At 48.4% G+C, this 20634-nt stretch overlaps 1 protein-coding gene across 2 annotated transcripts in view; it reads left to right on the top strand.

The window, feature by feature from the left end:
- NAT10 (N-acetyltransferase 10) overlaps window positions 1-19210 on the top strand; it is a gene marked incomplete at its 5' end in the record, with an annotated part of 31645 nt that extends 12435 nt beyond the window's left edge. The window contains 20 exons of one of the 2 annotated variants that reach the window (XM_084243637.1): window positions 422-515; window positions 663-761; window positions 3335-3471; window positions 6179-6303; window positions 6708-6858; window positions 7131-7227; window positions 8010-8105; window positions 8602-8703; window positions 8799-8873; window positions 9405-9521; window positions 10607-10740; window positions 10933-10981; window positions 13290-13392; window positions 13469-13579; window positions 14469-14641; window positions 15142-15261; window positions 15645-15743; window positions 16134-16207; window positions 17488-17571; window positions 19083-19210. In XM_084243637.1, coding sequence (XP_084099763.1) covers window positions 422-515; window positions 663-761; window positions 3335-3471; window positions 6179-6303; window positions 6708-6858; window positions 7131-7227; window positions 8010-8105; window positions 8602-8703; window positions 8799-8873; window positions 9405-9521; window positions 10607-10740; window positions 10933-10981; window positions 13290-13392; window positions 13469-13579; window positions 14469-14641; window positions 15142-15261; window positions 15645-15743; window positions 16134-16207; window positions 17488-17571; window positions 19083-19194 — 2152 coding nt within the window. In that variant the 3' untranslated portion in view covers window positions 19195-19210. Of the gene's footprint in view, window positions 1-421; window positions 516-662; window positions 762-3334; window positions 3472-6178; window positions 6304-6707; window positions 6859-7130; window positions 7228-7988; window positions 8106-8601; window positions 8704-8798; window positions 8874-9404; window positions 9522-10606; window positions 10741-10932; window positions 10982-13289; window positions 13393-13468; window positions 13580-14468; window positions 14642-15141; window positions 15262-15644; window positions 15744-16133; window positions 16208-17487; window positions 17572-19082 lie in introns of both variants that reach the window. The other variant, XM_084243636.1, reaches the window with a different exon arrangement.
- Between the last annotated feature and the right edge of the window lie 1424 nt (window positions 19211-20634).

The raw sequence follows: 20634 nt of genomic DNA, 5'->3' as shown, positions 1-20634 counted from the left end.
CACTCTGGCCTTGGCTTGACCACTGGTGGAGAGCTGTCTGGCTTCACAGTTTGAAACCCTCTCAGCACCCTGGTGATGAATGGGGAGCTGTGCCTGTTGTGCCAGGACGCAGGTTGGGGAGCAGCAGGCCAGTTCTGCGTGCTGACGGCTTGTTGGCGCAGACAGAGCCTGGGTGGCGTGATGACAGAGCTGTCGGTAGCTGATTGCGGGGATGTGCTTCCCTCAAGTCGTTAATGTGGTTTCATGAGTCTGGGAGGAAAAATAAACTCAGGTCTGGCTTTTCTTTACTTTCCTCCCAAAAAGTGTTAGGACTTTTTTTCACTGGTGTGATAGGGGCAAACAAAAATGTTTTCTTTTTTTAAGTTCTCTAAACATTTGTTAGATTTACTAATTTAAAAAACCTTCCTCTTTGGTTCCATAGGTACTCCAATATCTTTGTTACCTCCCCCAGCCCAGACAACCTCCACACTCTGTTTGAATTTGTGTTTAAAGGATTTGATGCCCTGCAGTATCAGGTAGGACATTAGAATAAGAATTTATTTTGATTCAGTGCTGGGTTTAAATCCAGAGGAAATCTTTAGCATGCCTGCTTAGTTTATTCACATTTAGTTTCTAAAGCTTGTTCCTGAAGTTTGTCATTGTTTTGTCTCTTTTCTCATCAGGAGCATCTAGATTATGAGATTATTCAGTCTCTAAATCCAGAATTTAACAAAGCAGTGATCAGAGTGAATGTTTTCCGGGAACACAGGCAGACTATTCAGGTGAGGTTTGTCGAAAACTCTGCCATGGGGGCCATTGTCCTGATAGATTTAAATGATACGAAGGAGGTTTTTTCATAGTCATTTTGTGTCCTGTGTAATTGCATGTCTGTTAAAGTGTTGTTGATTTATGATGAACTTGTTCCAGATTTTCAGCCTCATCCTAAAGAAAAACATTCAGGCAAAGGAATACTATGCAGCCAGAAAGCTGACCCTTGAAAATTGAATAAGTGGGGTTGTGAGCGTGCTAATGAGCTAAAAGAAATCTACCCACTGTTCTGACCTCAACTCTTACTGCTTTTGGTTACTGCAGGTTTTGAAATGGTGCATCTGAGACTAGAACAAGAACTTTGCCATTTAAAAGGAAAAGAGAACTTTGTAAAATGTACTTCCAATCTTTGTGGTTTAGTCAGTGGCCCATTTTCCTTTTTTTTGACAGTGTTACCCAAAAGCTCTATAAACTTCCAGTCCTCTGTAGCCAGAATGATTTTATGCCCATCAGGGAGGTATTCCTTTTATCATAGAGTTCAGATTATAAATGATGTTAAGCCTTTTTACCTCAAGAATCTTTTTCCCTTACTATGTCTTTCTAGAATCTCCTCATTTTGTACATTTCTTTCCACTTTTGCTTTAGTCCCTCAGCACAGAAGTGGAAAGACTGGAGTTGGAGTGTATGGTGGGGTGGAGGGCAGACTGCGGGCAGTGAGAATATAGAGACCTGCTAGAACTAAAGAAAAAGCCTAAGATGGAAACCTTTTGCCTGAAATTCCCTGGCTCAGCTCTTGCTGCTCGTTGAACTTGTAATCAGAGACCCTTTCGTATTCCCAGGGTCCATTTGTCTCCAGACTGGAGTTCAAGCATAGAGAAGGCGACCTGACTTTATGAGGCTTCATTTATTTCCCTTTTGAGGCCTCTTCCTTCTTGTTGGAAATTGAGAAAAAGAATATTCAAGTCTCCCGTGCCTTCCCCAGAGGGCTGGTTTCTGCTGCTTTTGTGAGGTGCTGTTTAGTTTTTTCCTTTAACAATCCAAGACATGAGACCCTATCGAGGCTGTGCATCCTGCTGTTAGCAGTGAGTGAGGTCACTGTCTCTCTGACCACTCAACTTCTGGCAAAGCAGTTAAAAGTCTTACTTATTATAATGAAATACTTCAAATGTACAGAACAATAGAGACCAATACAACACTCAGATGTCTACCGCTCAGTTTAAGAAATGTTGGGGGGCCTCCCCGGTGGCTCAGCGGTAGAGCGCTGGGTTGCAAAGCTGCCCGCAGCCTCCGCGGCGCCGGTCAATCCCCGGCTGCTCCCCGGCCACCGGAGGAGGGTCCCACATGGTGCGCAGACCTCCCCTGCCGCCCTCTGCTCCCCTCAGCAGTGTACTTCGTTGGTCTGCCTGTTCTGCTCCCCGCTCTGGCTCTGGTGAATTTTTTCACCCTCCCGCGCTTCTGACTGTCCCCAGTGCATGTATAAACAAAACAAACAAACAAATAAATAAAAACATGCCTCTATTAAAAAAAAAAAATCTTAAAAAAAAAAAAAGAAATGTTGGCATTTGCTTTTTCCAGTGTTTCATGTTTCATAAGTTTTTGTTTTGGAGATGTAAAACGTCACAGACATGCTTGAAGTCCCTCTTGCAAACCCCATCTTATCCCATTTCCTTCTGTCATTCCCCATAGGTGACCTAGCTCTGAGACTGGTGTGTTTCTGTTCAGTTCAGGTGTTTATATTTTACTACATAATTATGTGTCCACAAATGGTAACATACTATAGTCCCCTTTTTCGCTTTGCCTTTTTTTAACTCCATATTTATTTTCAAAATTTGTCCCAACTGAAGCTTGTAGATCTCCTGATTTTAAGCACCATAGCCTACAGTTTATTTATGTTTCTAAAAGTGGAATTGTTGGGTTTTCCAGCTTTCTTGAATTTTGCCAAATTCTCCTTTAAAGTGTTTGTTCTGACTTACCTTTACACAAGAACTTTTGTTGTTGTTGTTTTTGTTTCCCCAAATCCTTCCCAACACTGAGTGTTTTGTGCTATTTTAAGTCTTCCTGTCAGTGTGTGACGTGGGATCTCCTCTCTCCAGCATTGCACTGGTCACTAGTGGGTTCAGTATCTTTGTGTTAATTGGCCTATTCAGGTGTCCTCTCCTGTAAAACATCTCTTTGTGGCCTTTTGCAAGTTTCAAAAATAGCAGGAGGCCGTGAAGAAATGGAAGGGGTTGTTTGCACACACAAGGATGCCAGAGTTCTTGTGGGACAAGCATAGAAGACAGGAGAGGGAAAGAGAGAGACAGATAAACCTGTTAGCACTGGGTGAGGCCCCGGGCCTGGTATTTTTACATTTTTACCTGATTTGTTTCTCAAGCAGCCGTCAGGTAACTTTTTCCTCCAGGGTCACACCAGTGCTGATTTGGGCCTAGGAGTCTCCAAGCCATTCCATTTTGGCCCTACCATGGGAAAGTGGGAAGGAGGACTGAGAGAGAATGAAAGGGGAAGAGAGTGGCCTTTACGATGCCTCACCAGTGCTCACAGCTGTGGCAGTAGGTGGCCAGCGCAATGTTAATCTTCTTTCCCACAGTATATACATCCTGCAGATGCTGTGAAGCTGGGCCAGGCTGAACTTGTGGTGATTGATGAAGCTGCTGCCATCCCTCTCCCCCTGGTGAAAAGCCTACTGGGCCCCTACCTTGTTTTCATGGCATCCACCATCAACGGGTAAGGCTCCATGGTTGGGAAGCACGGGGTACATTTGTTCCGGTGGAGGTTCTTGTGGATTAGAGGGCCGGTGACACGTGTGGCCTGGGCCTGGGCAGATAGCTGACTCTTGGGGCTTCTACTGATGGGGGCTGGTTTCTTAAACTGGATTTCGCCTGTGGTCTGATGGTGAGTGGATGTCGCACATGGCTGAAGTTGTAACCAGGTAGGGCTATTCCCTTCTGTCAGTGGGCCCTATTTAGAACATAAAGGGTATTTGAATGGTGATTATCAGTGTCTTATATCTTAGGAAGATGTGAAAATATAGTGTTAAAGTAACTTATAATTGTCGTAAGAAAATTTATCAGCACTTGAGAATCTTTTAAAAAAAAAAAATTGAGTGCCTCCCTGGTGGTGTAAGGGGTTAATAAGTACAGCATTGTGAAGCTATCTGCAGCCCGAGTTCGATCCCCGGCTGGCCAGGGAGCTCCCCACATGGTGCAGCAAACCTTCCCTGTCTCACCCGCTGCTCCCCTTAGCAGTGTATTTCAGTCAGTCTGCCTGTTCTGTTCCCCACTATCTCTGGTGAATCCTGTCATACAACCCCCACCCACCCCGGCCCCGCACCTCTGGCCTGTACACTAGTTCTTGTATGCATAAATAAATAAGTCAATAAAAAAATAAAGTATTAAAAAAATAATTGAAATATTTAGTTCAGGCTTGTTGGAGATAAGTTGGAAAAAAGAAAAATTACCAGTAATTCAGCCACCTAGAGAGAATTTTGCTGTACATTTTCTGTCCATATTTCATTTTGAGCAAGAACATAACATGGTTTGCATATTATCTGTGTGGAAATCACATCTTGGAGTTATAATTCTGTATTACAGATATATTATTGTGACTGTATTATTTAACCTGAAAATATTTAAGTAAAATGGATTTTAGTCTCTTTTTTTGGCAATAACTTTTTTAGGATATTATTCACATACCATACAACTCATCCATTTAAAATATATGATTCAGTGACTTTCGGTATACTCAGAGTATATACAACTATCACTGCAGTTTTAGAACAATTTGATCATCCCAAAAAGAAACCCTTGAACTATCATTTTCGGGTCCCTCCCTACCCACCAGCTTTAGGGAACCATTAATCTATTTTCTAAATCTATAGATTTGCCTTCCCTGGACATTTCATACCGTGTGTGTTCTTTTCTGACTGACTGCTTTTACTTACCATGTGTCCAGGGTCACCCATGTAGCTTTTTTATGGTCAAATAGAATTGTTTTGTATGCCCCTACCCACTTTGTTTTTCCATTCATTTGTTGATGGATATTTGGGCTGTTTTCATTATTTGGCTTTTAGGACTAATGCTGCATCAACGTTCATGTTCAGGTTTTTATGTGGATGTGCTCCCACTTCTCTCGGGTATACACCTAGCAGTGGGATTCTAGGTTGATTGGTAACTTCTGTGTAACTCTGAGGAACCACTAGACTGTTTGCCTTTTAAAGCACCTGCACCATTTTTATATCCACACCTATAGTATATGTCCAGTTTTTAGTTCCTTGTTGATATTCATTGATGTCCTTTTTGACCTAGCCATCCTTGAGGGTATGAAGTGGTATCTTATTGTGGTCTTCATTTGCATTTACCTGATGGCTGACGTGTGGTGTCTTAGGTACTTTTTGGTTGTTTGTATATCTTCTTTAGACATGTATTTAGATGCTCTGCTCTCTGCTCATTTTTCTAATTGGGCTATTTGTCTTTTTATTGTTGAATTTAAGGGTTCTTTATATACTGTATACAAGGCCCTTATTAGACATGTTTTACAAAAATTTCCTCCCATTCTGGTTTTTTTTTTTTCCACTTTCATAATTTTCTTTGAAGTACAGAACATTTAGTTTTGTTGTTGTTCTTTTTCTTTTTTTTTAAGCAGTAAATGGAACTCTTTTGAGAAAGCTTTATTTTGTGGGGTGGGGGGGTAGGATACTTATAAATGCCATTTTGGGGTCATTCTTTAAAAGTAACATTTGAATAAGAGGAAATATTTCTATCAGTGAGTGCTAGGGAAGAATGGTACCTGAAAAAAGAAAACCCACCGAACATTCTGCACCCACCAGTCACTTATGCAACTCAAGATAAGGGGGAATGACAGAGCTGACTCAGTGATCAGGTTATGCTTTTTCTCAATTTTTTTCATAGTTATTTTATATTACCTTTTGAATAAAGTAATGAAAAGAATTACTGGGGTGGTGGACCTGTTGAATCTTGATTTTTCTAAACTGGAAATGGTCTGTCATACCTTCAAGCATGTTACTTCAAATGGCCATGCTCATTAACTGACCCCTTTGCTTTGTTTCAGTTTCATTATGCTAAAGGCTTTCTGGACATCGTCTTTCCAGTCCTTAATTTTTTAGTTCATGGCACAGTCCTGTGAGGTGTGTAGAATAGTATTCTTTTGAGGATGAGGCTAACAGGTGATATTCCTTGCCCAGAGGTGTTAAATAGAACTAGGACTTGAGCCCAGGCCGTTTGACTCTGGCTGAGCCACAGTGCTGTCCGTCTCTTTTGGGCTAGTACATGCTGTGTTGAAAGTTGAGGGGTGAGCAGTACTGTCCTTGAGGAGCAGGAGACTGGGGTTTCAGTGGCATGAGAAACATAGTTCTTTGTCTCCTAGAGAGTGGATTTGCAGCCTTGTGCCTAATTGCCTTTGTTTCTGCTCCTAGTTACGAGGGCACTGGCCGGTCACTGTCCCTCAAGCTAATCCAGCAGCTCCGCCAACAGAGTGCCCAGAGCCAGATCAGCACCACCGCTGAGAACAAGACCACGACAACAGCCAGACTGGCCTCAGGTACCCCCAGAGCTCTGAATGGGCCCTGCAGGTTGTAGCAAGTCTCCCCAGACTCTTGCTGGATTCTTTATCATGGGTAGTACCAAGCCTTCTTGCCCTCAGAGATCTTGAGTCCCCAAGGGGTGAGGAACAAGAAGCCAGGGGCAGCTGGGAGCCTGACCCAGGCATTCGGGTGGCCAGACTCTCATTGATCCCCGTCTCAGGGCGTGGTTGCGTGACTTAGTAAGATCCTTTGGGATGGTGTCATGGCGTGTTGAGCAGCCACCCAAATAGCATGAAATCACTCAGTGTGAATTGTTTATGCGGATGCCAGGTGAGAATGATAAAGCAGAACGCTTGTCTTGCTCTTTTCGATAAAACCTATTTAATCATTGTTTCTTGCTGCACCTGTGTCTTGGGAACAGCGCGAACGCTGCACGAGGTTTCCCTGCAGGAGTCGATCCGGTACGCACCCGGGGACGCCGTGGAGAAGTGGCTCAATGACTTGTTGTGCCTGGATTGCCTCAACATCACTCGGATAGTGTCGGGCTGCCCCTTGCCTGAAGCCTGCGAACTGTATCCTCTTGTGTTTCGCTTGCCCCCTGAAAGGGAGACGGCACGATGAAAGAATTAATGAAAGGATTTGCCTCTTTGCCTCTGCTGCTCCTTCAGGGGGCGGCGGGGAGCGGAGCCAAGCATCCCACTTTCCCTTTTCTTCCCTCCCTGACTTGTCTCTGCTTAGCGCATGGGCTTCCTCTTCCCAACTTAAGGGAAATCCAGCCTGGGGAGTAGGACATGCTGTTTTGGACTGGCTCTGACTTGTTTTGGCTGCTTAACTCTAGACCCAGTTACTATGTTAACAGAGATACTCTCTTCTGCTACCACAAGGCCTCCGAAGTTTTCCTCCAACGGCTCATGGCCCTCTATGTGGCTTCTCACTACAAGGTACCTGCCCCGCTAGCCCTTGGGTGACCTTTAGCATTGAAATCCAACACTTGCCTTTTCTTCACGTCCTTTATTTCCTGGTGGCTCGGGTCACCGTTCTCCTGGTACTTGAGTGTTCTGAGGCCGGCCATGTCCGGTGGTCTGGCTGGAGGGGGTACAGTTCCCGTTGTTGTTCAGACTTGTCCTGGGTGGGAAGCTTTGCCCATCTTAGAAAGGGTTCTTAGAATATCTCACCTCCGCTAAACTGATAGACTGAGATGACAGCAGCTGTAACCCTGTGGTCCTCCTTGACCTGAGACCAGCCTTGTCCCTCTGGGCTGTTTATGTTTAAGGAGCAGTGAGCTAGAGCATTTAGAATATTTGAAAATCTTCAGGCCATGTTGGGAAGGAGCTTTCTGAGTGCCTGGGTAGCAGTTTTGTGACCTCCCTTCAATGGGAGGCTGACAATTGGTGTTAAAAGTGTCAGATTTTCTTATCAAGAGGAAGTTCCTTCCGGGCTGTGGAATAAGTAGTGCTAACCAAGCAGTTCTCCTCCCTGCTTTGCAGCCTTAGCACTTATGATGACATAACTGAACATTTGACGCTAAGTCCCGCGTAAGCCATGTGAAGTCTCAGGCTGGTGAGCCAAGGAGCTGGAAAGGTGCACTGCTGGATTGCAGCTTATCCCTGGGCTTTGGGGAAGGCAGTATTCAGTCATCCTGTGATCCCAGAGTAGCCTCTTGAGGAGTGGCTCTCGCTGACCCATGTGCGTGTCCCTGCAGAACTCTCCCAATGATCTTCAGATGCTTTCTGATGCTCCTGCCCACCATCTCTTCTGCCTTCTGCCTCCCGTGCCCCCGACCCAGAATGCCCTTCCTGAAGTGCTCGCTGTCATCCAGGTACGGAAGCAGAGGGGTCCTTGTGGCACTTATATGGGGAATTTCTTAGGTCTCAAGGGGCTTTTTCATTTTTTTTTTTTTTTTTGCAGTGTATCAATAGTCACAATATGCATGAGTTTTAGCTGCCTAATGTTTCATTATAGCACGCACTGTGTGGTGTTCACATTGTCCTGTAGACATGTACATTGTGTATTTGCATGTTTCTGTACAGAGCTGTGTGAGCAGTCTGTGTCTTCATTGGTGTACCCACATGCACACTGCATGAGAACTGTCTTTGGCAGAAGTGTGGTTTTTACTCTTTGGGCCAGGAGGGCGTCAGGATGCCCATGGGGCACAGTAATGGAACGTCCATTGGAAATGGACGAGGCAGTTACAGGGCTCAGCCTCAGCTGGAGTAGAAGCAGCTGGCTAGTTGAAGGCACAGGGGATGCTGATGATCTGTGGGCGGGCTCTGTACTGGGCGCCCCGTACCTGCACTGTCCTGTTTCCCCCATAGGTGTGCCTTGAGGGGGAGATTTCTCGACAGTCCATCTTGAACAGCTTGTCTCGCGGCAAGAAGGCTTCGGGGGACCTGATTCCATGGACAGTGTCAGAGCAGGTGACACACTTACCTTGGCATGTCTGATTAGTGAAACTGGTGCTACCAGGGGATGTTTTGTGTTGCTAAGTTGCTGGCTTGTGTCTCCCACACAGTTCCAAGATCCAGACTTTGGTGGCCTTTCAGGTGGAAGAGTCGTTCGCATTGCTGTTCATCCGGATTATCAAGGGGTAACGTGTCTTTGGGCTTCTCAAACCTCGAGTGCTGCGGGCAGCTCATGGGGCAGGTGTCTTTGATTACGTAAATAAACTATCAGAGCATGCAGAGCCCGGCACTTCTCTGCTGTGGAGAATTTGGCCTGGGCTGGGGGTGGGTGGGTGGAAAGTGTGGTCATAAGTGACCCGGGGACTTGTGACCTGGATCTTCTGTCTGCGATCACTTCCTTCTCTGGAAATCCCACTGTGGAGTTAGCTGTAGAGCCTTCAGTTTGCATTTACTGATCTGTGGACCAGAAAGCACTGCCAGATGCCCTGTGGACTGCTCACGATGGGCTAAGAGTGTGAAGGCGAGGGGCTCGCTGTGCGCTGCACACTAAAGGGTCATGACTTGACCTCACTGAGGGATTTTTATTGGTTCTCTTTGCCAGCTGCAGTTTGACCCAGAGTGAAGAATTTCTGGGACATAGACGTGCAGGGGCATAGAAGTGGGTGGACACATTGAGAAAATTCTTTTTTCCTGTTTTCTGCCATGTTTTCTTGCAGATGGGCTATGGTAGCCGCGCTCTGCAGCTGCTGCAGATGTACTATGAGGGCAGGTTCCCTTGTCTCGAGGAAAAGGTCCTTGAGACATCCCACGAAATTCATACTGTCAGCAGCGAGGTAAGTCTGTTTTGCAGGGCAAGCTGCGCCCCTGGTTGCTGGGAGGGTCCTTCTCTGGGTCTTCAGGCGCATCGTCAAGAATTGTCAGGCGGTGGGGCCTCCCTGGTGGCACAGCGGTTGAGCACTGAGTTGCGAAGCTGCCTGCAGTGCTGGTTTGATCCCCGGCCACCGGGCGAGGGTTCCACATGGCGCGCAGACCTCTCCTGTCACCCGCTGCTCCCCTCAGCAGTGTACTTTGTCAGTCTGCCTATTCTGTTCCCCGCTCTGGCTCTGGTGAATTCTCTCACCCTCTGGTGCTTCTGACTATACCCAGTGCTTGTATAAAAAAAATAATAAATCTTAAAAAAAAAAAAAATTGTCAGGTGGTCTGGGCGCTCCCGGCAGATTTCCCTCCCGTTCTGGAGAGGCTGCTGCTTTCTCCATCCTAATGGTTGAGTTCCTCAGGGCCATATCCTCAGCATCACCTGGAAACTTGTTAAAAACTGATTCTTGAACCTCCTTCCAGACCTGCTGAATCAGGCTCTGGGGTGGGGCCCCCATAATGTGTCTTAACAAGCTCCCGGGTGGTGCTGATGGCGCCCTAGCTCTAAGACCCTGCTCTTCCAGCTCCTCTCAATGCTGACCCCAGAGGACGGCTGGTGCTGGCCTCCTTGGTCGTAACGATAGTGCTAGACACTGTGGCGCTCTCTGTGCATCCATTTGCTTCTCACTGTATTCCTGTTGGGGAAGTGTGCAGGGGGCTTGTCACTGTTACTGGAGTCATCGATAAGAGACCTGGATCTTCAGCCCCCACTGCTGAGCCCTTCCTCGGTTCAGTGAATCTTGGTTTTGTAACTATATTTTTCTGCATTCTGCTTTCCAAGCAGTGTGAGTCCATGCATGTTTAGGAGTTTGGCATACTTGGGAATGACCTCTGGACCTACTGGTGTTCCTTTATTTTAAAAAACGTGTGAATAAGCTTAAAAACCTCTCCCTAGTTAGCTTGTGTTCAGTCCAGAGCCTGCTGTGGCAGGAGTGTTTGGGGATGTCACTGACCATCTTCCCTCTCTGCTGGCTGAACTGTGTTCTTTCCCGGCATCCTTTAGGCTGTCAGCTTGTTGGAAGAGGTTGTCACTCCCCGGAAAGACCTTCCTCCTTTACTCCTCAAATTGAATGAGAGGCCTGCTGAGCGCCTGGATTACCTGGGTGTGTCCTATGGCTTGACCCCCAGGCTCCTCAAGTAAGGACTTGCCTGCTCTTCCTCCTCCCTTACCCCCTTGGGCCGTGCTGAACATGAAAAGTTCTGTGAGTTTGCGTTTTCAGCTGCTGTCTTGTGTCAGCCTTCTGTCATCTCCCTGCTCTTCCTTGCCCTTCCTATCTGTCAGCCGCTCCTCAGAAAATGTGCAGGGTGACCTGCTTGCTTTATTTGCAGGTTCTGGAAACGAGCTGGGTTTGTTCCTGTTTACCTGAGGCAGACCCCGGTGAGTGAGGCCTCTGGCAGAGGAGGGTGTGGGTTTGCAGTTGTGGTTGGTGACAGGTTGGTCCTTGCGCAGAGCTCTGGTGCCCCCCTGGGGGAGGCTTATTCTAATGGCCCCTGAAGCAGCCATCCTCAAGGAAAGGCCAGGCAGTGCGAGCCCTGTGCTTAACTATAGTGTGGCAGAGGTACACATGGGCTTGGTCATCAAATTCTGGACTTCTGTAGGCGAGGCCCTCAGGGGTGGTTTTAGGATGGAAGGGTCACTGTGCAGATTCCACTGAGAGTTGGTATCTGACGGCAGGGCCGCAGCTGTGTGGATGAGCCGCATGTAGAGGGTTGTTGGGGAAGTTGAGAGTTAGTGATGCCAGTTCATTAAAACCTATTTAGCCACCCGCAGTGACTCAGGTGCCGAGCAAGATAAGTCATGAAGCTTATTTTCTAATGGGTAGAATTAGGCAATAAAAAAGGTGAACAAGTAAGAAATTACTGATAGTGAAGAAAACCAAGCACTGAAATTGTAGTGTAAGGCGTAGCTAAGCTTCTGAGCTGGTCAGGCAGCCTTTTACACTGAATGATCAGAATGCAAGAGTCACGTGACAGGCCTGAGGGAAAGAGCATGGCTAAGCAGAGCACATAGCACGCACAAGGGCCTGTGGTGGATGTGGACTTGGTTGTGTGAGGAGACAGAAGGCCTCAAGCAGGAGCATGGCTGAAGAGTCTTTAACAGGAAAGGGGCAGTGAGGTCCAGGTGAGGACTTGGCATTTTTGCCCCATTCTGTCAGAGATCAGAAGACAGGGTCTGTGGCTGCTGTCTGATGGTGAGTCATAGTGGTCCAGGAGGAGAGGCAGAGTGTGAGGGGAAGGTGGCGTGGTTTAAGGTGGAAGATAGAAGAGGTGTGAGGCCAGAGGGCCAGATGTGACGTGGTTTTGGAGGTTGAACTAGATCTAACCCACCTAGGATTAAATGAGGAGGATCAAGGATAATTCCTTGATTTTTGGCTTGAGAGACAGGGGTTTGTGAAAACTGGATGTTGGTGATGCTGTTTGCTGAGCTATTACCCAGATAGGGAGGAACAGAATTGGAGGGAAAAGTAGGAATTTATTTTTTTGCATACAAAGTGTGAGTGAGATGGTTGTGAGATATCCAGATGAGGAGTAGGTAGTTGACTTTTGGGGTCAGGAGTTCAAGGAGGAGCTTGGGCAGGAGAGATTATTGGGACATTGGAGTTAAGGTGGGTTTATCAGATGGGAGATTCTAGAACGTTTGTTTGCTGCATGGTATGATGCTGCAGAGATCGTGCAAATGATAATACAGGTGAGGGAACTGACTGGAGGAGGGCAGGCTTTGGGGGAGCTGGGGAGGGCCCTAGAGTGCAGTTTGCCCTATCCTTCACAACAGGAGGAAGGCCAGGAGTGTGATTAGCCAAGATGTCCACCTGCTGGTGCATTCTGAGTTGGAAGGATGAAGTTCTTGTGTGACTGCTTCCGTTTTCTCAGTGAGGAGTGGTCATCAGCTGAGCAGGAAGAGCACTGTATGTTTGGTTTTTGAAGAGCGCAAAGCCAGTAGTCAAAGCTAGTGCCCATTTGAGAGTTTAAAGTGGGACTGGTGGAGACCACTGGGTTTTGGGGCACAGAGCAGCATGTAGATAGGCTGGATCCTTGTCCTTGAGTTGGGTGGAGATGAGAGAAATCTGGCGGTTGGCAGCAAAGAGAACGCAGGCCATTGAGCGGGGTGTAGACTCGTGGGTCCCTCAGTCACGTGCTGCCCACTGCTCTAGTGAGTGTGGGTGTTTTGTTATAGGAAAGCTCTTCAGTTGAAATTCATCAGATGTTTTGCTGGTGTGGGGCTTTGTGTGGGGCTCTCGGGTGGTAAAAATTGGAAACTCACAGTTGCTGCTGAAAGCACTGAAGAGCTGACCCTTGCAAAGCATGGGAAGCCTGGGTTTTGGGCTAGGAAGTTTTTGCTGTAGGACACCTAGAACATGTGGATTGGATGGTGTGGAGTTTAGGCTGCAGCGACTGGGTTCAGAATTGACCTGGCAGGAGCAAGTGGCCCACTCCCAAGGCCTGGACGGCTCTGTTCCATTTTTTGTGGCTCCTGCTTGGAAGTTGCAGGACAAACTGGTCTTTGGAAGCTGCGGTGCAGAAGTGAGACCGTGTGCGAATGTGAAGGCGAGGGCACGTCTCCTGGCCAGGGAAAAAGGAAAGGCAGCCGGAAGCTCGGAGCCTTTCATCTTTGCGCACATGATCTCAGCAGTGACGTTGTCTGGGAAAGGTACCCTAGATGCTAATTAGGAGTGTGTGGTTCCCAGAACGACCTGACCGGAGAACACTCGTGCATCATGCTGAAGATGCTGACCAACGAGGACGAGGACGAGGCAGACCAGGGAGCCTGGCTCTCAGCCTTTTGGAAAGGTGAGTTGGAGTGGAGTGGGGACAGCGAGGTGGTGGGCGGGGGGCCCGGACCTCTGACTCTGGTCATACCCCACAGATTTCCGAAGGCGCTTCCTGGCCCTACTGTCGTACCAGTTCAGCACCTTTTCTCCTCCCCTGGCTCTGAACATCATCCAGAACAGGAACATCGGGAAGGCAGAGCAGCCAGGTGAGCTGGGCCTTCAGGAGGCAGCGGGGGCTGATAGCAGCCTGGCCACATGGAAGCGGGAGGCGGGCTGGGCTCGTAATCGGGACAGGTTCTAGTCCTGGCTTCCACTGCCGCCCCCACTTGGGAGGCCCTGCTGTGCCTTAGGGGTACGGTCACACACACCTCCTTCAGCTTCGCAACAAGACTTTGGGGATGTGATTTGACTTTGGAGATGTCAAATAATAAGGTCATGCAGCTAGTTAATTATGGAGCGGACTTAAATCCTGTGAGCTGGGGGAGCGGGCTCAATCTTTTGAGGCTCAGTTTCCTCATTAGTGAAGCTGTAATAAGAATACGCTGCCAACTTTCTGTGGCCAACACTTCGAAGTGCTTTGGGCTTATAAATTCCATCTGAATGTTAAAAATACAGAAACGTGTAAGGGATCATTAGTATTAACAGCTGTGAAGTTTTCCCCCTGTTGCTAATTGTGTTTGTATATATTCCTTTTTCTCTTGCCAATTACACTTTGATGGAAAATCTGGTCTGAGCATACGCACTTTCTGGGTGCCGAGGAGCAGTGACAGTGGGGATGAAGTGTGGATGTATTCTGCTAGCCCTGGGCGTGGGGAGCCTTCCCCTGGTTTGGGAACTTGCAAGGGCTGCACACTGACCTGCTGCCTCTGCAGGTGCATCAGAGCGCCGCTAGGTCAGGGCTGCCCAGGCAGTGTGCTGCTTCAGTGGGTGGGCACACGCAGGTGGCTCTTCCACCTCTGCTGTGGTTAAGGTCCTGAGGACCAGCAGCTGTTGGTACACATCACGGTCCTGAGATGGCACCCTATCCAGGAATCCCATCAGGCCTGGCCAGGGCGTCCGGCCACCCTGACTGCTCTGGCTCTGTTTCATGTATAGTCCTGCGCCGGGAGGAGCTGGAAGCACTCTTCCTGCCCTATGATCTGAAGCGGCTGGAGATGTATTCTCGGAACATGGTCGACTATCACCTCATCATGGACATGATCCCGGCCATCTCCCGGATGTATTTCCTCAACCAACTGGGGGACCTGGCCTTGTCTGCTGCACAGTCGGTAGGTCACCTGCTACATGTGTGTTGGAAAGGAAGATGGGTTGTGTGGCGAATTATGTGCTAGGTATTGGCTTGGACACTTTGATGTAAGGTTATGCATGTAGCCTCGTGGCTCTGATAGGCAGTGGCCTCCGTTTCCCAGGTGAGGACGTGCTGCAAGGTCCTGTGCCTTGCTATCCAGTTAGTATATAGAAAAGTTGCAGCTTGAGCCCATGTGCTGTCTTCCTTCCATATTGCCTTGCTTCTGACTATCCTAGCAGAGGTCTGGGGTACCCATACTTGTAAAGTAGTTGTCAAGCAGGTATTTGTCAGAATGAAGAGTGAGTTTGCAGATTTCAGTTATTGGTGGTTTTAGTAACACGATGAAAAAGATTCCCAAATAGTCATTGCCTGTTGACATTTTCTACGAGATTGCTTTGGTCAAAAAACTCTGGTTCCTGAATCATGTTAATAGGGATGGGCCTGCCCTGGGGCCATTCCAGCAGCTCTTCTGTCTTCCAGGCTCTTCTCTTGGGGATTGGCCTGCAGCATAAATCTGTGGACCAGCTGGAAAAGGAAATTGAGCTGCCTTCGGGACAATTGATGGGACTTTTCAACCGGGTCATCCGCAAAGTGGTGAAGGTAAACCTAGCCAAGGGCAGGGTTTTGCTCTGGAATAATGTAACAGACCTGCTCCCTGCCCCAAGATGAACAGATGCTAACATCTGGCTGTATTTGTTGTAGGTCTGCGCGCACACGCGCGCACACCCCCCCCATACCCCCCCACCCCCCCATACCCCCCCCAAAAGAGATAGGGGAGTTGAGCTATATCAGTAATGATTCCTGTTCTCTCCTAGAGACACCACTGCTAGGAATGTGATATCTGCCTAGTTTGTATTTTTCTGCTCTTGCTGTAAATGTGTGTTTCTAAACCACAGGAGCGCATGTGCCGAGTAACTTGGTAACGAATGACTAGGTTTCTGCTGTTGCTTCACTTCTGCTTCTCGGCCGTTTGTCTTTTCTAGCTATTTAATGAAGTACAGGAAAAGGCCATCGAGGAGCAGATGGTGGCAGTGAAGGATGTGGTGATGGAGCCCACGATGAAGACCCTGAGTGATGACCTGGTAAGCTCCCTGGAGGCCTTGTCAGAGCACACAACATACCCCTTCCCCTTTGGGACAAGTCCTTTGCACTCATGCACACCTTGGAGGTGTTTGGGCTCCCCCTCCCCCCCCCGTCACTCCCACATCTGCTTGCGCCGCGTGTGCATGAGTACATCTGAGTCTTTTTCAAGACTCAGGCCGCCTACTGAGGTGTGTGCAGGCTGCCTTGCAGTCGCTGTTGTGAACGTCCTGTATGTCATTTGTGACTCTCCAGAGTAGGCATTTGTATTTGTGTGTGTAGTGAGGCTGCCTCTAACAGAGGAGGGGTGACTGAGCAGAAGATGTCTGCTCCTTGAGGGACACTCTTCTGTGCTTTGTCCCTGGCTTCACTCTGACCTACTCTGTCTGCAGGATGAAGCAGCGAAGGAATTCCAGGAGAAACACAAGAAAGAAGTGGGGAAGCTGAAGGACATGGACCTCTCTCAGTAAGGTCCCCTCACTACTTCTGGGAAGCGAAGGCTCCATCTCAGCTTCTGGGCCCTCAGGAGCTGCAGGTTTCTCTAATCACTTTCAGGATACCCTGAGCAGCACTGATATTTAAAACCTCGTAATTCACTGTTTACACGATCTTGTCAGATTTGGTTTCCCCAGATCAACACTGCCCTTTGGAGTCCTAGGGTTCCGAGTCACGCCTTGGTCCCTCTGGAAGGAGGCTGAGTGATGAGCATCGACTTCTAATGGCCCCCTTTTTTTTCCTTTTTTAAGATTTATTTATTTATGCATACGAGAGCTGGACACAGGCCAGAGGTGTAGGGGAGTGAGAGGATTCACCAGAGACAGAGCAGGGGACAGATTAGGCAGATTGACTTAAGTACACTGCTGAGGGGATCAGTGGGTGAGCCAGGAGAGGTCTGTTGCGCCATGTGCGTTTCTCCCTGGCTGGCAGGGGATCGAACTTGTGCTGCAGTGGCTGTGACAGTTTCATAGGTTGTGTCCTAGCCCCCTGCGCCACCAGGGAGGCCCTGATGGCCACTTTTCTGTGTTGAGCTTTTTGTCTGTGCATTTATTAGAAGGAAGGATTCTGCTGCCACGGACCAACCAACAGCGTGCTTGGCTCTGCTCGGAATCCTAGGTCTCTTTGAGCTGAGCTTGAGTGGTGTTGCCCCGCCCTGCAGATTGATGTGAACAGTGACTGCAGGATTAGTGAACTCCAGGCCTCCTGACCTGCAGTCCTGTTGCCAGGTCATTGGTGATTGTTGGACCCATGAGCTGAAGGGGACCAGGTGGACCCTGGGCAGGGGTTTGAGATCTGCCCTCAGCTTTTCAATATCAAAACCTGGACTTGCCAAGACAGTTAGATCCAAAGAAGTGGGGCAAGATGGGTGGGCAGAGGCCCAATTCAAGGGCTAACAGGCTCCTGTCTGGAGATGGAGTGAGCAAGAAGATGAGGGGGTGACAGGAGACTTTTGAGGTGTAGTTAATGAATCAGGAGGGCAGTTGGGCTGACTGTCTTTTATGCAGAACTGTCCTGTCTCTGACCCCCACTGGCAGGCCTGGTGATTCTCCTTGCTCTGCGAAATTCTGTCTACAGACCTCAGCCCTATTTTGCCCCTGTTCCCCTTGTCTCTGCTGTGCAGAGGCCGACACAACTTGGCCTGGCTTTTGTGGCAGGACTTGCCTGATAAGGATGTTGTCATTTTATTTTCTTTTAAGCAGTTGCCTCTTTCAAGCAGGTTTTGAGATCTCTCTCTCTTTTTTTTTAAAGATACATAATCCGTGGGGATGATGAGGAGTGGAATGAAGCTTTGAATAAAGCTGGGCAGAACGCCTCGATCGTCAGCCTCAAAAGGTGAGGACCTAATGTACACCTGTCAGGGAGGTCTTCTGGCCTGTTTGCTTCTCTGGTGACTTGCCTCGAAGCAGAAGCGAGGAGAGCATTGTGGGCACTGTCCACCGAGTGCCATTGCTTTCCCTGCGGTCTCCGTCTGAAGCTGGGCGGGGCCATCCCTGAGGACGGTCTGGAGTGGATGGTCCACAGCTGCCACTGACTTGGCTCTTTTTCAGGGGCTTTCATCACTGCCCTGGTTCCCTCAGTGCTTGAGGATGAAGTGACCAAGGCTATGAGGGTTAAGTAACTTTCCCAGGAAGTGTACTGCCTAGAAGAGGCTGAGCTAGAGTAGGACCTGGCCATACTCCTTCCTCTGAGCCAGTCGTTCTCAAAGGATTTCAGGTCTTAGAGTCCCTTTATATCACAAAAATCATTGAGGACCTCTAGGGCATTTTTTATGTGGGTTGTGTGTATCTGCATTTCTCATATTAGAACGGGAAACCTGAGATAGTATAACTTACCAAAATTAAATATTATGGACTTAAAGTGGTTTTAAAAAAACATCCTTTTCTCATAAAATAGAAGAGTGGCATTGTTTCACATTTACATTCTTGCAAATCTCTATCTAGTGTAATGGGAAGCAGCTGGATTCTGATGTCTGCTTCTGCATTCAATCTGTGGTGCTATCGCACGTCTGGTAGCCTCTGGAAAGCTGAATATTTGTGAGAGAATGAAAGTGAAAGGGGCAAATATGTATTAGTATCTCTAGGAAAATAATTTTGATCTTGGGGACCACCTGGGAGGCCCTTGGGGACCCTAGGAGTCCTAGGTCATTCTTTGAATACCTCGGCCTCTAGCTGCTTCGCTGCAGGAGTGCACTTGTAGACACAGCAGTTCCTTGGGCTAGAACCTTTCTTGTGGTTTCCCTTGGGCAGCGAATGAGACCTCCCGGCCTTGGGCCTCTGGAGATGAGGCTTCTACCGCCACCTATGGGGTTGGTGTGGAGGATGCATTCTTGGCGTTGTCATAGTTACTGACAGTCTCCTGAAGAGTTTATGTTGGAAACGTTGGGAAGAGACAATCTTGTGACTCTGGGAGCTGTGGATCCCAGCAGTCGGATATTCTCTGCCTGTCCCTCACCACCGAATGCTCCAGCATCAGTGCTGCCTCATTTCCCAGGTGCCCTCTGACACGGCGTTACAGAGAGTTAGATGGGGAGTATCTAACCTGGAAGGGGGATGGAAAGTCTTTTGCTGAGTGATCCCCGAGTAGGTCAACAAGGGCCCACTGAAATGTGCAGCCCAGTTACTCCCTGGGGCTCTTGATTAGGAAAATTACGGCAACAGCACAGCAGAAAGCACTGATTTTTTTCCTTGGAGTCTCATGCTTAGATGAGGGACTATCCTCAGGTCAAGGTCACTAGATAATATGTTTGGCGTCCAGGGTAATCTGAGCGGTGAGCATGGTGGGAGGGAAACGTATGATGCCATATTTTATCCTTCTTCTTTCTATTCCTGCTTTTCTTCTTTCAGTGACAAGAAAAGGAAGTTGGAAGCCAAAAATGAACCCAAACAGAACAAAAAGTTAAAGAAAAACAGAGAGATGAAAAGCAGAAAAGATATGAAACTGAAGCGGAAGAAATAGCGAGAGAAACTTGGACCTTGGCGCTGACTTATAAGGAGCCACTCTGCCTTTCTGAACTGTCTCTGCTGGACTGGCCAGCAGCCTGGCCTGTTAAAAGCAACAAGAACCCCATCAAACCCAGGAGCTGGCCGGGAATTCGGTCTCTGGGCCAAGCTGGCTTGAAGGCAGTGTCCCTTCTGAATGAGTCTGCTTGGAACTTGATATTTGGGCAAACCTCTGGCACTGCTGAGGGGCTGCCTCTTCCCAGTCCAGACGCTCCTTTCCCATGAGTTCATATTTTCCTTTGGGCCCAGCTTTTTTGGCTCCTTGGGGAAGCCACGCTGACAGGAGTCTGTTGGGGCAACCGTGGACCTTTGCTCATGGGCTTGTCCTACACCCTGAGGCCTGGGGCAGCAGGAGTCTAGTCAGGCTGCCATGCTGGGATTGGCATTGCTTATTCCATCCCACTCCTGGCTCCTGTGGGCCTGCTGCCTCACTGTCCCATAAAACCACAGCTCTGGACTCAGGAGAGATGACGTCTGAGTTCTCTAAATTTATTAATTCCATTTGGGAAAAAATGTTGGGAAAGTCTTTTGCTAGCAGGGGCAAGAGACAGCTAGAGACTCTATTTTTAATAAATAATCTAGAAAAGACCTGTTACCTGTGGGTGCTCATTGGCTTCACGTAGGTACATGTGGCATCTCCCTCTGTTTCTTAGGGTGGGTGCTGGCTGTCAGCACCTTGGTGGATGAGGGAATCCCGGCCAAGGTGAACAGTGCAGCTTAAAACCCTGGAGCCTGCGGGAGTGGCAGGCACTGACTGTTGACCACAGTGGATTGTTCCAAGGACTTGAAGCCAGAAGCCAGCCCCTCTCTGTGCCTAGTTCCCTCCAGATTGTTTGGTCCCTGGTGCCTGCAGGGGACAGATCTGGTGACTTCAAACGTGCTTTGGTATATTGTATGGTATCCACTTTCCAAGTCCCAAATCCTGTACTGTTGACAACTTGACCCTCTGTTGGTTTCTGTAGATTGTTCCTTATCCACGTGATCAAGTGCAAGAACAGCTCAAGGTGGGAGCCAGGTCAGTCGCGCCCAGGTTTCATGTGCCTTTCTACCTGCTGTGGTGCGTAAGTGGATGGCCACCCTCACGCTGCCTGTGGTGCACCTTCTGCAGTGGTGTTTCTATCCAAAGCACTCATGTGGTGGCCTTGGTGACTGGTGTTCCTGGGTTTTTCAAAACACCGCTATTTGCTGAGTCCACACAGAACTTTCCCTAGGTCCTAATGTGTGGTTGGGCTCCCAGGCATGTAATGTGGAGGTCCCTAGTGTGAGGACAGAGAAGGAAAGGGAGCTCTGGACCGAAGAGGACCAGAATACCTCACTGCTAGCCCAGGTTCAGTGAGAGGAGAGCAAATGCTGCCAGCCCGCACCTTGGTCCGCCATGGCCTGCCTCTAATAGGGG

Source organism: Talpa europaea (assembly GCF_964194135.1).
Source record: "Talpa europaea genome assembly, chromosome: 1".
NCBI lineage: Eukaryota > Metazoa > Chordata > Mammalia > Eulipotyphla > Talpidae > Talpa > Talpa europaea.
Note: the sequence above shows the minus strand (reverse complement) of the source record. Positions and strands in the feature narration are given on the sequence as shown.